We start from the raw sequence: 17,960 nt of genomic DNA on the forward strand, positions 1-17,960 counted from the left end.
GCAGGTTGATCATATTTTCAAAGTGAAAAACTAGGACACTGGTCAAAGGGCTGGCTTCACATCAAGTTTTTGTATCAATTTAACATATCAGTATAGTTAAAGCGATACAAGCTCCAGCTTGGACACAGTTCTACAGCAAAAGGTGCTTGTACTGAAATAGCTGTGTAACAGAAATTGAGTTGTATCAGTACAAAAACTATCCACAGAAGCCCAAAGGACAGGTTTTGTTAAGGGATTAAAGAAGGGTAGTAAGGAAGTGGGGAAAAGAGCCCTCCCCCCACTCCCCTCTCCCACTCCAAATGCAGAACTGGGACACTGCTGTAAAGGGCAGGGTGGGAGAAAATATTTAGCCTTATGACCTCTTCAGCTCTCCCAAACTCTCCCTACTTACCACTATTCACCCTCCCATTCACCCCTGTCAACCCAACCCACTCAGCTCAGAAACACCCCAGGCCTCCTAAACAACATTCAATGTTCACCTTTTCAGAAACACTGCACTCTACCCTCCCCCAGACTGAGACCCTCTCCTCTTCCTGCTTATCCTCTCCACAGCTCAGAACCAGTCCCCTCTCCCACCACTCCCTCATAAACATAAAAGACACACCCCTCCCAAGCTCAGAAAACGCATCTCTGCCCTTATCTGACACCCATCACCAGTCTCAGAAACACTCCAACCCCTAGCTCAGAAATCCCTCAACCTTTTGCTGGGGTGGAAGAGTAGGTGCAGAGCCATCAGGGAGCATATGACCTGAAATTATCCCACAGAAGTCTATTCCTTGCTCACTGCCTCCTTCCTCTGCTGTCTGGGGTCTATGTACTGCAGAGGCAGGAGTCCCACCCCAGCGACAAGCAGGTGTACTACAGCTCCTAGTTGCAGCAAGTGGTACTACACCCTGCAGTACCACCGACACACTACAGAGCAGTGAGGTTTAAACTAATTAGACTCTCGTTAACCAGCTGCTCCAGAAGCATTGCTGTCAAATGACAACTTTCAATCTCAACTTCCTGACACTGCAGCAATCCTTAAAATCAGATTGATCTGCCTTTTTTTTTTTTTTTTTTAATTTGCCTGATTTGTTAAAAGAGAAAAGATGAAATCAACTCTTTCTGCAGCTGAAAGTATCTGCACACTGGGACTTCCCAGGGAGAAAGCACAGATCTCCTCTTCCCCATGTAACCGCTTCCCCCACCCCACACAGTGAAACAGCCATGGTTGAGCCCCACTCCCCACCTGTACGTCTTGCCATCCTTGTGCTGGTCCTCATCATCCTCGTTTGACAGCACAAAGGGATCGCTCATCTCTGGCAGCCCCGACTCCTGCAGTCGCTTCTTCTTCCGGCCCCGGGGAGGTTTAGGGGCAACTCCCCCACCCCCACCTTCAGAGAGAGAGGTTATCACCTTCTTTGACAGGTCAGGCACCACCTGGAGGGCAGCCTGGGAGCCAGGGGGTAGCGCAGAGACAATCATTGGGGCTGAGATGGGGAAGGTTTGGGCAGAGGACGCTGTGGTCACCAGGGAACCCGAGTGGGAGGTGATCACCAGGCCAGGACCTGCAGGGAAAGAAGGGGGAAAGAGGTCAGATATCAGCCCCTCCAGATATCAGGGGCAGGGTCCATTCACCTTTCAGATCCCTCACCCCAATAAAGTGGGGCCTCAAAATCCATTTTTAACTCTGATCCACACAGAACAGTAGCAATCCTCCCTATTCCATCCCACTGTCCGATACTGGAAGTCAAATGCTCAGCAACACTTGGAAAGGAGAAACATCAGAAGTACACTGGGCACAATGAAGAGAGATATGTCCAGGACCCCCCATGCCATCTGCTATCCAAGACCTGAATCAACCTACAGACCCAAAAGAAAAATATCCAGAACCCTACGCACTTCATTCCGTCCAGATGCGGAGATTACCATTCTATTCTTCCACAACCCCATGGTGCCCCCTACCTGCTGTCATGAGCCCGGCAGACTGCACTGGGACCACGGTGATGTTCTGGGTCACGGGGGCTTGGCTGTGTGGGGTCAGCTGCTCCGACTTGGTGTCTGAATCCATGGAGATGCCCGTGGGTAGGGCCACAGAGGTGGGTACCGTCAGCAGGGTGGGGTAGTGGGGGGGAGCCAGGCTGCAGCCCTTTTCTGGGGGCAATAGCTGCTCCTTCATCTTGTTAATGAACATGGTATTCTCGATCTGCATGTGTGTGAAAGAGTTCTTTTAGAATACCCCAGAACTGACACCTCCCAGCAGTAGGCACTGTAATCAGGTCAGGAGCACTCTGGTCCCAGCAGGGAGCAGAACCAAACAGACCATGGTGGAAGACAGAGGCTCTTACCTGTCCCGAGACCGTGGGCGCTGCTGGCCAGAAGTACGGGGAGGAGTTGAAATGAGATTCTTCCATCCTAGCTGCGCAGAGGGGGGAAGACAAGGAAAAGGAAAGAGAAACACATGCAAAAGGAAAACATTAAAAACCCAGAGAGACTGTGATAAGGAACTGGCTCAGCCTAATACAGTAACCCCTATGGGATCTCCCTTTTTATACTCAGCAATGTGGCCCCTCTTCTGATCTTTCTGCCAAGATCCTCTCCCCCAGCAAGGAAAAGAGGCTGCTGCTCACCACTCACCCAGGACTCGGGTCCTCTCAATTACCTCCTGACTGAAGCTTCAAACTTACAGTTCTCCCACCCCAAAGATGACTAATTTCCCCTGTGGGGGAAGGGATGGGTGGATTTTGCTTTTCACAGGTGGAAACAAATTCTCACAACATTGCATATAATCCAACCCCCAAATAGTGTGAATTCCAGATCCTGCCTGCACCCGCCCCTTCATCCTAACATAATGTTAGGCACAAACTACCCCACATCCGCAGATAGCAGAAGAATGTGAGCATAGTGTTACATAGGGGGAAAGAGAGAGAGTGGGAAACAGACTAGACCAAGATAACATAGTGAGCCAACAGATGATCAAGAGATAAAATCCAGGACTCCCAATTTCCTGTTTCCTACTACTCTAATCCACTGGACCCCACTCCCATGGGAAAGCCTAAAACAGAACCTAAGGATCCTGAGTCCAAGCAGACTCCAATACCCTTCTTGAGAAGAGAACCCAGGAGTCCTGATTTCCACGTTCCCCTCCTTCCAAAAGGGGTGAAGGAGTGACTCACTATGCCACCCCCCTTTTAGTACCATCCTTCAGCCATGTTTTGGACAGACAATCGTATACCACCAGCACCACCCCTCAAGTCACTGCCGCCCAACCCCAGCTCTCAAGCCAACCTGAGGCTACGGCTACACTGCAGAGACTATACCATCCTAGCTACCTCAGCACAGCTATGCCAGCATAACCCCGTAGTGTAGATGCAGCTTACAACAACAGAAAGAGCTTTTCCATTGGTGTAGGAACACAACCTCCCCTAACAATGGTAGCTATGTCAACAAAAACATTCTTCCACTGCCAGAACTGCATCTTCACTGAGGGTTAGAGGTCAGCTTAGCTATGTCTGTCAGGGGGTATGGATTTTTCACACCCTTGACCAATGTAGCTATACTGCCTTGGGAAACTATAGAAATGCCTTTGGTCTCTGGCCTGGTCTACACTTAAACCAGTGTAGACCAGGCCAGAGACCAAATGGCAGCCTCTCCCGACTGGAGGAGCTTCACCTCTATGAGCACAGCGGTTGGAAGAGACAAAATCCACTCCCTGAGATAATATGATCAGCTGGCATTAAATGAATATTTAAAAACTAAGGACATTCATATACAAAAACTGTAGAGTGAAGGCTTAGACTATTCACTCAAATATATGTTTAAAGTGATAAATAGATTCCATTCAATAAAAACTATGTTTGGATAACATTAAGTTTGAAAAGTGAAGTGCTCATAGTTAGAAAGTGCCTAGGGTAAGGTTATTTGTGCAGCCTCAACTTCCTACATCAGTTATGAAATACAGTCTTTAATTACATGACCATATATTATTTTTCTTTAGGCCTCATCTCATTCAATAGACAGGTTGCTGAGCAGTGTGCAATGAATAATGTAGAAATAAGACTTTTTAAAAAGTGTAATAAAACCAAAATGAAGATGAACACTGTACACAATACAATTCCTATATATCAGCCAAAAATCAAAGAATTTTAAATAAACCCAATTATTTGTAATTTTTTCTAATGAATTACTTCCTTTCTGTTTAGTGAACCCATCCTTGCCTCATTTACTACCTACTGTCCAACTAGTATACTTAAAGGCCAGATTTTGTTCTTAGCAACTCCAATATAAATTCACTGTTAATTAATAGACTTTGATGGAATTACTTTGGATTTACACTATTGTCAATCAATCATAACCTGGTCCAGAACACAAGGGAGCTACAGAAGCCATCTCATCTTCATTTCTTTAACACAACTTAGCCCATGCACTGGCTGAAACAGGGGCCTGTGTACATAAGAGTCTAAGTATATGACAGAACATGATCATAATGCAAGTATATGAGGGGGCAATTAATGCATTTTTGTGACTTCTGAGTGCTTCCTATGGCATTTCTAGTTTCCCAAGGCATTTTAAAAAACCCCACAAGATTTAAGTACCTTCACTATTTGCCCAGATAGAATCTTAAAACCAAAATGAAATTGGGTTCGTACAATACAATATTGAGGTTTTTATGCACTATGCAAACAAAGCTGACAGTGGTGCCAGATTTCCAGCATTTCATCTGTAAAGTTTTAGGTGTAGAAGACAAGGGCTCATAACATTAAGTAAAATCCTGATTTTGCCACACACACAGACACACACAAACATAACATACAGCCTTCTTCCATTTAGAAAATTGGAAGATAGTTAAAAGAAATTCAGTTTTCAAACTCAAATCCAAACCAGTGTTGATGGTGACAACCAATAATTTCCTACCCCCAACTAGTCCATTATTAGAGTCATTATATAGTCACAATTTTATTTATAAAGGCAAAAGTATATTTTCCAGTGTACTGGTTCTCAAAAATGGCTAACCCACAAAACCCTTCACATTTGGGGAGAGATCAGGCTTGGAAAAATTCAGTTTAAAAGATGAAAGCTTGACAAAGTTGTCACAACAGATGATTTCATGCAATTTCAGCGGCATGCCAAACCTTCAAAGTGAGGACATTTAAAGATAAAGTTCCTCCAACGGTCTTCTCTCCTCCTACCCATAGCTAGCCACCCACTGTAGTCTAATAACCCTTTTGGAAATATGAATCCCTATTCAACATCCCACCCCCTTAACACAGCTTACACTTACTTTACCAGAACATGTAACCTTTCCAATTGCTCTACCACTATCACATACGGGATGGAGCTTCAACCCTGTACCACAGCATGTTCCCACTGAAGTGCCTTCATCATCTCAGCTTCCACAAACAGGCCACAGATGGGACCTTCTTCCCATTCACCAGTCTAGTATCAGACAGATGTCAACGTACCCTCCTGATATAAACCAGAAACAATACCTTCCATGTACAGGCCAAATTTACATGCACCGAACAAACAATTAAACAAGAGAATTCAATTACTGCTTATCATGAGGGACAAGGCATCACCGCTACGGCTCTCACTGATTCACACATTTCAAAGGCCGGGCTTACGTTTCACAGAGTTGCCGCATTGAATCACTGGCACATACATGAAGAGTGTAGCAAGGACTTAGAGTGGAGAAGTGGTGTGTAAAAGGGGTATAATTAAGGCTAAAGATGCAAGAATAGAGAAAGTAGGCTTTAAATGCAATTTTCCTTATTTTCACAGTTAATTTATTTATTGTGATGTTCCATTTCCAACTTTATTATAATAATAATAATAATAATAATAATAAAAACAACCCCGAGGATGCCACTTGGGATTGGTAACCATTATATCTGTACAAGACCTGATTTCATTGTGGGAAAGCTTTAGGCCCAAGTGATGCTGGAAACAATTCATGCTGAAGAACACACATTGAACACAGGGTATTTGATGAGATGCAAAAGCATCGTCACAGAGCTTAGAGAAAGAAGAATCAAGGAACTCTACATAACAATTTGAAAAGCCACATTTGGTTCCATGCCATCAATAACCTAACTATACTGGAGAAAAAAGAACTGGATTCCCCTTCCCCAACCAGCCCTACTAGTACACTAGAGGTCCCTCCCCCATACCTTGAAGCTAGACAGGAACTGATGCCTTAGAGATGAAGCACCTTATAGCTTATTCCCCAACCCTTTGAACAAGTCAGTCCCTGGACAGGAACTAATTCCCAGAAGAAAGGCCCAAGATCCCAGAGCTGGGCACGAGGGCCACCCTACAGAACTGGGGCAGGGAGGGGACAGCAAGTACTAAGTCATGCCCGCAGCTACCCGGATTTTCCTGGAAGTTTCTTACCACTCTCCCTCCTCTTGCATTTCTCCTCCTTCCAGGGCTGTTTCTGCGAACAAACTACCAGCGTTACTAGACGCGCTGGCGAAACCAGGGCTCGGGGGCCTGCATGGCGGCGCTGGAGGGAGCAGAGAGACGCGCCCCGCAGCCAGCGCAGGGGCCCGGCCACATGGAAACGGGGACCCCCCCGCGCGCACACATCCCACAGGGGGCCGGGGGCAGCCCCGCCCACGCGGGGAGTATCCGCCCCAGGGGGAGCCCCCAGACCGCTCCCCGCACACACGGAAGATACCGAGCCCGAGGGAGGGGCCAACCCTGTCCCGTATCTCAATCCCCGCGCGGCGGAGCCCAGAGACTGGCGGCACTCTGCACCGACACCCAATCAAGCCTCCCCGCTTCCGCTTCCGGGTCATTCTACCCCGGAAGTACCATTGCCCCGGGTCTCTCTTAGTCTCGCCCACCGCCGATTACCGCACACCACCCCCCAGCTGCGACCCCGACCCCGGCTCCAGCGGCAGCATCAACCTCCTCACCGGAAAGGGGTGCGGCAAATCACTTCCGGTTCAGGAGGCGGGGCGTGTTTGGGCACGTCCGGGGGGGGTCTAGAAAGGACGGAACTGACGTCATAAACAGGCACGGTTGCAGTGCAGGCGGAAACGAATGAATGGATTTACAAACCGGAAGTGCTAATCGTGGGCAGCGCCCGCACCGCACGGGAGCGGCAGTAGCGGCAACCGCGGAAGGGCGGGAATCACCTATTGCAAATCAGAACGAACAGCAACCTTTGAGGACGAGCTGAGATTTTCCGGCCGGAAGTAGTTAGCGCGGTCGGCGAAGGGGTGACTCCAGGCCGGAAGTAAGGGCTGAAGTAACGATTTTTGACAGCGGATGATGCTCCATTTCAGAGGCGGAAATAACTCGAGTGCCGGGTCCTTTACGTCATTTCCGCTCTGGGCGGCTGTATCTGCTGAATATTCATGAGGCTCATGAATAATTGTGTTGGTGGATTGACAGCCTTTCCCGCGGCCGAGCGACAGGGCGTGGTCCCGCTCCCTCCCCGCCCCGCCCCGCCCCGCCCCGAAGAGCGGCCCCATGCGCCGCCCGCTGGGGACCGCGCCCGCGCCGCAGTGTGGGCTGGGCTCCCTGTCCCGCCGGAGGGAAGGGTCCTGGGGCAGCCTGCGAGACAAGGAGCTGGTGTAAACGTGCCCCCAGTCACGGCCCTGCAGCTTCTGTAGGACCTGCGGGGACTCCTCCAGTGGCTTGGCTGAGGGTCTGGCACATCTGGCGTGGCGGCCCCCCCACCACACACTCCCCCGAGGTGGGCCCAGGCGCTGTGTACAGGCCAGAGGGCTGGATTGAGGGATGGGGACTAGCCTCACTCCCCGCGCCGCTTCGCTGCCTGGGCATGTCCTCTTCTGTTGGTTGTCTGGGCACGCAGGGACCTTGGGGCCCGAGGGCTTTCTGTGCTGCACAGGCAAGACTCTGTATGGAGCCAGTGTGGGGGCTATGGCAGATATTGCAATCCCAAGCCAAATCCCTGCAGACCGCTGTGACCTTGCATGCCATAATGTTTTATGGAAAAATGCTTATGGGTGTAAATATGATATAACTGGAATATGCGTTATGCAAAAGGTCTCTTGTAAGGTATCATTACAAAGCGTGTAATCTACTGAGTGTGTTCATCCTATTTGTATGTATCATTCTTGTATCTGAAGCTAGAAATATAAAGTATAACTGAGGTCCTATTGTAATTATGCAAAGTGTGGGCCATTAATGGTGGTTTAGAATCTTGATGGCTCCCATTGACTAGAACAATTGGTTGTGGATGGTTTATTTACCTGCAAGCCTTCCTGTGTTCCTGTAAGCCAGCCCAGGAAGAAGGATGGAATCCATCTTAAACCTGGTGCTTTTCTGTTTGGAAGGAGGGGTGGGAATTCAGAGAGACAAAAGATTTATAGCTTGTACCAAAGCTATAAAAGTGGGTGGAAGAGAACAAAGAGGATCCTAGTCCTGAAAAAGCCCCTGCTTTTCACATAATATGCCTGCTGGAACTAACAAGGATTGTACTGGGGAAAGAATTGGGCCCAGACTGGGAAGGAGTCTAGTCTATGAAAGAAGCTTATTGGAACATCTCTGAGGGTGAGATTTACCTGTAAACAGTCTCTTAATGTATTAGGCTTCAACTGGTGTGTTTTGTTTTATTTTGCTTGGTAACTTGCTTTGTTTTCTGTCTGTTATTACTTGAAATCACTTAAATCCTACTTTTTGTATTTAGTAAAATCACTTTTGTTTATTAATTAACCCAGAGTAAGTGAGAAATACCTAGGGGAGCAAACAGCTGTGCATATCTCTCTATCAGTGTTATAGAGGAGAGTTTGAGTTTACCCTGTATAAGCTTTATACAGAGTAAAACTGCTTTATTTGGGATTTGGATCCCATTGGGAACTGAGTGCTGGAGATAAGTGACCTGCTGAGCAGTTTTTGGTTAAAGTCTGCAGCTTTGGGGGTGTGGATCAGACCTGGGTCTGTGTTGCAGCAGGCTAGTGACTCTGGCTCAACAAGGCAGGGCTCTGGAGTCCTAAGCTGACAGGAACAACAGGTTCAGAGGTCATTTCAGCACGTCTGGTGACCGTCCCAAGGGAGTCTCTGTGGCCAAACCTGTCATAACCACTGTATTATGTTCATGAAAGTTCTCTGTATGATTGTGTTCTACTCCATAGGGACAGCTCCTCCAGGAGCTAAAAACGGGGAGGGGGTGATTACCCCAGGGGATTTAAACCACCCTAGAGAAAACTGGGAGTGGTTTGCATTATTGGTTCAAGCTAGGTTTTCCACAGATCAAGCAAAGTTTTTTTTTGGTATAAAACATGAGTTTTATATGTTTTATAATTTAAAATTATATGTTAATTTTATGCCCCATTCTCTGCCTACCAAACTGGTTTGGGGAGCTTGGGGCTCCTGCTCTGAGGTAGAGTGGTGTGGGTAGGGGCTTGGAGACAGCTGGTGCCTGCTGAATGAGGTGGGGGGGCATAATTTAAAGGTTCAGGCACCCTCCCTCAACAGCTTGAGTTGTGCCCCCGCCGCAGGCACACACACCCTTCCTGCAGCTCCCAGCTGTTAGCTCTGCGTGGAGAGACCGCAGCAAAAGCAGTGGTTCTCCCAGCTATTTGATGCTGCCTCTACCCATAGCCACAGCTCCTAGCTTGCTGGCTCCAGCAGCTGCAGTGCAGGAAGGGGGTCCGGTGGCACCATGCAACTGAACGGGACCAGCGAATGTGGTAAATATTGGGGTGGGGGACACGTGACCCATATGGGTCTCGGGGCTTCAGCTCTGTGTGGTGACCTGCCAGGGCTCGGTGCTTCAGCAGGAGTGGGGCTGAAGCCCTGAGCCCAATCAGGCACCTGTTGAAGCACCAATACCCCCCCACCCCACTGGACAGAAGCCCCAAGACACACACACCCTGCACAGCAAAAGCCCCTAACCTCAACGGCCCATCGCGGGGCTGAAGCCCCAAGACGCTGGCAGGCACCGCCTGGCTCTCTAACTTCCGAAGATTGTCATATGCAGCACAGAGGGTCAGTAAGTTTGGCCACCCCGGTATAAAAAGATGAGCTTGAAGTGACATAAGGTTTTCTTTTGATTCAGCAAATAGGCAGGGCTTCAAGAGCTCCAACCCTTGTGGAAGGGTTGGAAGAACTTCGGATTGCTAGAGCCCTATCAGACTGCTGGTGTGTAACCTCTGTTAAGCTCTTAGCCCTGGTCTACACTAGGCGTGGAGGTCGAATTTAGCAGCGTTAAATCGATGTAACCCTGCACCCGTCCATATGACGAAGCTCTTTTTTTCGGCTTAAAGGGCTCTTAAAATTGATTTCCTTACTCCACCCCCGGCAAGGGGATTAGCGCTGAAATCGGTTTTAGTGGGTCGAATTTGAGGTACTGTGGACGCAATTAGATGGTATTGGCCTCTGGGAGCTATCCCAGAGTGCTCCATTGTGACCGCTCTGGACAGCACTCTCAACTCAGATGCACTGACCAGGTAGACAGGAAAAGGCCGACGAACTTTTGAATTTCAATTTCCTGTTTGGCCAGTGTGGCAAGCTGCAGGTGACCATGCAGAGCTCATCAGCAGAGGTGACCATGATGGAGTCCCAGAATCGCAAAAGAGCTCCAGCATGGGAGCGTACGGGAGATATGGGATCTGATCACTGTATGGGGAGAGGAATCCATGCTATCAGAACTCCGTTCCGCTTTTTGAAATGCCAAAACTTGTGAAAATCTCCCAGGGCATGAAGGACAAAGGCCATAACAGGGACCTGAAGCAGTGCCACTTGAAACTTAAGGAGCTGAGGCAAGCCTATCAGAAAACCAGAGAGGCAAAAGGCCGCTCCGGGTCAGAGCCCCAAATATGCCGCTTCTATGATGAGCTGCATGCCATTTTAGGGGGTTCAGCCACCACTACCCGAGCTGTGTTGTTTGTCCTTCAATGGAGATGGAGGCAACACGGAAGCAGGTTTTGGGGACGAGGAAGACGAGGAGGAGGAGGCTGTGGATAGCTCACAGCAAACAAGCAGAGAAACCGGTTTTCCCAAGAGCCAGGAACTGTTTCTCTCCCTGGACCTGGAGCCAGTACCCCCCGAACCCACCCAAGGCTGCCTCCCAGAACCACCAGGTGGAAAAGGGACCTCTGGTGAGTGTACCTTTTAAAATACTATACAAGGTTTAAAAGCCGGCATGTTTAATGATTAATTTGCCCTGGAAGTCGTGGCTCTCCTGGATATACTCCCAAAGCCTTTGCAAAAGGTTTCTGGGGAGGGCAGCCTTATTCCATCCACCATGATAGGACACTTTACCACTCCAGGCCAGTAGCACGTACTCAGGAATCATTGTAGAACAAAGCATTGCAGTGTATGTTTGCTGGTGTTCAAACAACATTCCGTTCTTTATCTCTCTGTGTTATCCTCAGGAGAGTGATTATCATTCATAATCACCTGGTTGAAATAGGGTGCTTTTCTTAAGGGGACATTCAGAGGTGCCCGTTCCTGATGGGCTGTTTGCCTATGGCTGAACAGAAATGTTTCCCGCTGTTAGCCACGCGGTGGGGGGGGGGGAGACAAAATGCGACCTTGTAACGAAAGCACATCTGCTATGTATGTAATGTTAACAGCAAGGTTTACCGTGAAAGTGTACCCATTGTTCTATAAAATGTGTCTTTTCAAATACCACTCTCCCCCCCCTTTTTTTTTTCCTCCACAAGCTGCACATGTTTCAAGGATCACAGGATCTTCTCCTTCCCAGAGGCTAGCGAAGATTAGAAGGTGAAAAAAACGCACTCACGATGAAATGTTCTCTGAGCTCATGCTGTCCTCCCACACTGACAGAGCACAGACGAATGCATGAACGCAGACAACGTCAGAGTGCAGGAAAGCACAAAATGACCAGGAGGAGAGGTGGTGGGCTGAAGAGAGTAAGTGGCGGGCTGAAGAGAGGGCTGAAGCTGAAAGGTGGCAGCAGCGTGATAAGAGGAGGCAGGATTCAATGCTGAGGCTGCTGAAGGATCAAGCTAATATGCTCCACCATATGGTTGAGCTGCAGGAAAGGCAGCAGGAGCACAGACCGCCGCTACAGCCCCTGGGTAACCAACCACCCTCCTCCCCAAGTTCCATAGCCTCCTCACCCAGACGCCCAAGAACGCGGATTGGGGGCCTCCGGCCACCCAGCCACTCCACCCCAGAGGATTGCCCAAGGAACAGAAAGCTGGCATTCAATAAGTTTTAAACTTTTAAAGTGCTGTGTGGCTTTGTCCTTCCCTCCTCCACCAACCCTCCTGGGCTATCTTGGTAATTATCCCCCTGTTTGTGTGATGAATTAATAAAGAATGCATGAATGTGAAGCAACAATGACTTTATTGCCTCTGCAAGCGCTGATCGAAGGGAGGTGGGGAGGGTGGTTAGCTTACAGGGACGTAGAGTGAACCAAGGGATGGGGGGTTTCATCAAGGAGAAACAAACAGAACTTTCACACCGTAGCCTGGCTAGTCATGAAACTGGTTTTCAAAGCTTCTCTAATGTGCACCGCACTCTCCTGTGCTCTTCTAACCGCCCTGGTGTCTGGCTGTGCGTAACCAGCAGCCAGGGGATTTGCCTCAACCTCCCACCCCGCCATAAACATCTCCCTCTCACTCTCACAGATATTGTGGAGCGCACAGCAAGCAGTAATAACAGTGGGAATATTGTTTTCGCTGAGGTCTAACCGAGTCAGTGAATTGCGCCAGCACACTTTTAAATGTCCAAATGCACATTCTACCACCATGCTGCACTTGCTCAGCCTATAGTTGAACAGCTCCTGACTACTCTCCAGGCTGCCTATGTATCGCTTCATGAGCCATGGCATTAAGGGGTAGGCTGGGTCCCCAAGGATAACTATAGGCATTTCAACATCCCCAACAGTTATTTTCTGGTCTGGGAAGAAAGTCCTTTCCTGCAGCTTTTGAAACAGACCAGAGTTCCTGAAGATGCGAGCGTCGTGTACCTTTCCCGGCCATCCCACGTTGATGTTGGTGAAACGTCCCGTGTGATCCACCAGTGCTTGCAGCACTATTGAAAAGTACCCCTTGCGGTTTATGTACTCACTGGCTTGATGCTCCAGTGCCAAGATAGGGATATGGGTTCCGTCTATGGCCCCACCACAGTTAGGGAATCCCATTGCAGCAACACCATCCACTATGACCTGCACATTTCCCAGGGTCACTACCCTTGATATCAGCAGATCTTTGATTGCGTTGGCTACTTGCATCACAGCAGCCCCCACAGTAGATTTGCCCACTCCAAATTGATTCGCGACTGACCGGTAGCTGTCTGGCGTTGCAAGCTTCCACAGGGCTATTGCCACTCACTTCTCAACTGTGAGGGCTGCTCTCATCTTGGTATTCTTGTGCCTCAGGGCAGGGGAAAGCAAGTCACAAAGTTCCATGAAAGTGCCCTTATGCATGCAAAAGTTTCGCAGCCACTGGGAATTGTCCCAGACCTGCAACACTATTCGGTCCCACCAGTCTGTGCTTGTTTCCCGAGCCCAGAATCAGCGTTCCACTGCATGAACCTGCTCCATTAGCACCATTATGTCCACACTGGCAGGGCCCGTGCTTTGAGAGAAGTCTGTGTCCGAGTCCTCATCACTCTCGTAACTGTGCTGACGTCGCCTACTCGCCCAGTTTCACTTTGCCAGGTTCTGGTGCTGCATATACTGCTGGATAATGCGTGTGGTGTTTAATATGCTCCTAATTGCCAAAGTGATCTGAGTGGGCTCCATGCTTGCCATGGTATGGCGTCTGCACAGAAAAAAGGCGCGGAACAATTGTCTGTTGTTGCCCTGATGGAGGGAGGGGCAACTGACGACATGGCTTACAGGGTTGGCTTACAGGGAATTAAAATCAACAAAGGGGGTGGCTTTGCGAGAAACTGCATGGCCGCCTCAAGGATAGAACTCAAAACTGGGTTTAGCAGGCCGTTGATTTCACAGAGGGAGGGAGGAGAAAATGAATACAAAACAAATCTGGTCTATTTCTTGTTTTGAGCTACTTCATCTACCTTTATACATCATGCTGGCAGCAGACTGTGCAGTACGACCGCTAGCCATCGTCACCTCCTGGGTGCTCGGCAGAAGACGGTGCAGTATGACTACTGGCCATCGTCTTCTGCTGGCTGCAAATGAAAAGACAGTTCACTGCCAGTAGGACTCAATCACCATGAGACGAAACAAGGGAAATGACCTGACTGAGTCACTCCCATGTTTGCCCAGGCGCCCGGTTAAAAGAGCGCCCAGGACTTCGTCGACGACGGCTACCAGTCATACTGTACTATCTGCTGCTAAAAGGCAATAAACTGCTGCTGCGTAGCAATGCAGTACCATATCCGCCAGCACCCAGGAGACATACAGTGACGGTTAGCTGAGCAAGCTCCATCCTTGCCGTGTATGGCGTCTGCACAGGTAACTCAAGAAAAAAGGTGCAAAATGATTGTCTGCCCTTGCTTTTAAGGAGGGAGGGAGGGAACGGGGGCCTGACGATATGTACCCAGAACCACCCACGACAATGTTTTAGCCCCATCAGGCACTGGGATTTCTACCCAGAATTCAAATGGGCGGTGGAGACTGCGGGAACTGTGGATAACTACCCACAGTGCAAAGCTCCAGAAGTCGACGGTTGCCTTGGTACTGTGGACACAATCCGCCGACTACATGCACTTAGAGCATTTGTGTGGGGACACATACACTCGACTGTATAAAAACGCTTTCTACAAAACTGACTTCTATAAATTCAACCTAATTTCATAGTGTAGACATACCCTTAGTATGCATAGAGGAGCTTTTATTGATTTTATGTTTTCTCTGTAGTGCTTTTACCTTTAAGAATAAATGTATCTTCCTTTGTGAGGGCTGGTTGGTAACTGGTAAACGTCGTGACACCTGAAGAAGGACTAACCACAGGTGCTATACTCCAGTCAGACTTGCTGGGAAAATCAGTGAGGTGCAGAGAGTTTGTTGTCCTCTGCTGGACTCTTTCCAATTTTTCCACATCCCTCGATCTGCTGGCAATGTTCCTACTTATACAGCCCAAAATTCTGTTAGCCTTTTTGGCAACAAGGGCGTATTGTTGACTCCTATCCAGCTTCTTGTCCACTGTAACCCCTAGGTCCTTTTCTGCAGAACTGCTGCCTATCCCCTCGGTCCCTAGTCTGTAGCGGTGCATGGATTCTTCCGTCCTAAATGCAGGACTCTGCACTTGTCCTTGTTGAACCTCATCAGATTTCTTTTGGCTCCATCCTCTAATTTGTCTAGGTCCCTCTGTATCCTATCCCTACCCTCCAGCGTATCTATCTCCCTTCCCAGTTTAGTGTCCTCTGCAAACTTCCTGAGGGTTCAATCCACGCCATCCTCCGGATCATTAATGAAGATATTGAACAAAACTGACCCCAGGACTTGGGGAACTCTGCTTGATACTGGCTGCCAACTAGACATGGAGCCATTAATCACTATCGGTTGAGCCTGATGATCTAGCTAGCTTTCTATCCACCTTATAGTCTAGGGATCGGCAACCTTTGGCATACGGCCTGCCAGAGTAAGCCCCCGGGTGGGCTGGTTTGTTTACCTGCTGCGTCCACACGTTCAGCCGATCGCATCTCCTACTGGCTGCGGGTCACTGTTCCAGGCCAATGGGGGCTGTGGGAAGCGGCGGCCAGCACATCCCTCAGTCCGCGCTGCTTCCCACAGTCCCCATTGGCCTGGAGCAGCGAACCACAGCTAGGGGGAGCTACGATCTGCCTTACTTGTGGACGCGTCAGGTAAACAAACTGTCCCAGCCTGCCAGGGGGCTTACCCTGTCCGGCCGCATGCCCAAGGTTGCCGATCCCTGTTATACTCCATTCATCAAGCCCATACTTCTTTAACTTGCTGGCAAGAGTACTGAGAGAGACGGTAACAAAACCTTTGCTAATGTCAAGGAATAACACTGTGACATTGCACCCCATAATGCTTTATGGCAGGGGTCTCAAACACATGGCCCGCGGGGTTATTTTCTGCAGCCCCCTATAGTGTATACCTAGAGTGGCTCCAGCCCGGCCCGGTGCGCATCAGAGGCAGAGCAGGCTCCTCGCCTGCTTGCCCTGCCCCCATGTCACTCCGGGAAGCAGCCGGGACCTTGGGGAGGGAGAGCACAGGGGTCTGTGTGTTGCCCTGGCCGCACCTCCAAGTACTCCCCCGAAGCTACCATTGGCCACTGTTCCCCGTTCCCAGCCAATGGGAGCTGCGGGGGCGGTACCTGGAGGCGCAGCCAGGGCAACACACAGACCCCTGTGCCTCCCCATCCAGGTTCCTGCTGCTTCCCGGAGCGGTGCGGGGGCAGGGCAGGCAGGCAGGGAGCCTGCCCTGCCCTCGGTGTGTGCCAGGACGGAGCATGCACCCCTCCTGCACCCCAACCCCCCCCCGAGCCTCCTGCTGCACCCTGCACCCCTCCTGCACACCCTGGGGGCAGGGAGGGGGAAGAGTTGGGGTGGGGATTTCGGGGAAGGGGTTGGAAGAGGTGGGGCAGGGACAGGGCCTCAGGGAAGGGGTGGAGTGGGGGCGGGGCTGAGGCAGCTGGGGGGATCACTGATGCGGCCCTCGGGCCAATGTACTAGTCCTCATGTGGCCCTCGTGGTCATTTGAGTTTGAGACCCCTGTTTTATGGGAATATGCTTATGAATGTATATATGACGTAACCAGAATGTTTTATGCTACACATGCCATGTAACATATCTCTGTAAAGGTTATGATCTACTGAAACTATTCCTCCTATTTGTTTGCATGTATCATTTTTGTGTTCAAAGTTATGAATATTGGCTGTGTACTTGCTTGATTTCTAAGTAACCTTAGTAAAGCATTTGGTCAGCTTCTTGAGAAAGGAATGTACAAGTTAAGTGCCCAATCATGAAAGACTTAATGGACAATGAATCTTGGAAGGCTCCAATCCACATAAGAAGTCTACTTGAGGATGTTCAAGGTAGCATGTGAACCATGGCTGCTACCTGTAAGTTCTGAGTCATGCATGGACATGTGACTTGCCCATGTGACTCCAAATCTCCATCTTGTAGGTGGGATTCTACACAGGGGAAGGGAGGAGTGTCCAACCACAAGAGAAAGTCTATTTAAACCCTGGGGAGACCCATCCATTTTGTCTTCATCTGGCTCAAGAGATAGCCTCTCCACCCCAAAAGATACCTGAAAGAAACTGGGACAAAGGACAGTAACTACAGGGGGTGTGAGTGATTGATGGACCCAGACTAGAAGGAGACTAGTCTGCAAAAGGAAATTACTGGAACATCTCTGAGGGTGAGGTTTTATCTGTATTCAGTTTTCTTACTGTATTAGGCATAGACTTGCGTGTTTTTTTTTATTTTGCTTGGTAATTCACTTTGTTCTGTCTGCTATTACTTGGAACCACTTAAATCCTACTTTCTGTATTTAATAAAATCACTTTTTACTTATTATTTAACCCAGAGTATATACTAATACCTGGAAGAGGCGGTAGGGGGGAACAGCTGTGCATATCTCTCTATCAGCGTTATAGAGGGTGAACAATTTATGAGTTTATCCTGTATAAAATTTATACAGGGTAAAACAGATTTATTTGGGGTTTGGACCCTATTGGGAGTTGGGCATCTGCGTGTTAAAGATAGGAACACTTCTTAAGCTGCTTTCAGTTAAGCTCGCAGTTTGTGGGATGTGGTTCAGAACTGGGTCTGTGTTTGTGGTGGGCAAGCATGTCTGGCACAACCAGGCAGGGCTCTGGAGTCCCAAGTTGGCAGGGAAAGCAGGGGCAGAAGTAGTCTTGGCACATCAGTTGGCAGCCCCAAGGGGGTTTCTGTGATCCAACCCATCACAAACATGTCCACTGGTTTCCTCTCATCCACAGAGCCAGTTATCTTGTCATAAAAGGCAATTAGATTAGTTAGGTATGACTTGCCCTTGATGAATCCATGCTGACTGTTCCTGATCACTTTCTTCTCCTCTAAGTGCTTCAAAATTCATTCCTTGAGGACCTGCTCCATGATTTTTCCAG

The 17,960-nt window shown here is 49.1% G+C and overlaps 1 protein-coding gene and 1 long non-coding RNA gene across 11 annotated transcripts in view; one reads left to right on the top strand and one right to left on the bottom strand.

Moving 5' to 3' along the window:
* The window catches only part of ZNF384 (zinc finger protein 384), a 32,795-nt gene extending 25,884 nt beyond the window's left edge, over nt 1-6,911 (bottom strand). Inside the window, exons 1-5 of one of the 10 annotated variants that reach the window (XM_038422522.1) lie at nt 6,799-6,911; nt 6,376-6,418; nt 2,331-2,401; nt 1,948-2,188; nt 1,232-1,550 (exon numbers count right to left, since the gene is read on the bottom strand). In XM_038422522.1, coding sequence (XP_038278450.1) covers nt 1,232-1,550; nt 1,948-2,188; nt 2,331-2,401; nt 6,376-6,418; nt 6,799-6,801 — 677 coding nt within the window. In that variant the 5' untranslated portion in view covers nt 6,802-6,911. Of the gene's footprint in view, nt 1-1,231; nt 1,551-1,947; nt 2,189-2,330; nt 2,402-5,263; nt 5,449-6,375 lie in introns of all 10 variants that reach the window. The other 9 variants (XM_043501217.1, XM_038422478.2, XM_043501207.1 and 6 more) reach the window with 9 other exon arrangements.
* An 18-nt stretch (nt 6,912-6,929) lies between these two features.
* LOC122457294 overlaps nt 6,930-17,960 on the top strand; it is a 63,040-nt gene continuing 52,009 nt past the window's right edge. The window contains exons 1-2 of the long non-coding RNA XR_006276779.1: nt 6,930-8,508; nt 10,016-10,098. This is a non-coding gene — a long non-coding RNA (uncharacterized LOC122457294). The remainder of the gene's footprint in view (nt 8,509-10,015; nt 10,099-17,960) is intronic.

This window comes from Dermochelys coriacea, chromosome 1 (genome assembly GCF_009764565.3).
Source record: "Dermochelys coriacea isolate rDerCor1 chromosome 1, rDerCor1.pri.v4, whole genome shotgun sequence".
NCBI lineage: Eukaryota > Metazoa > Chordata > Testudines > Dermochelyidae > Dermochelys > Dermochelys coriacea.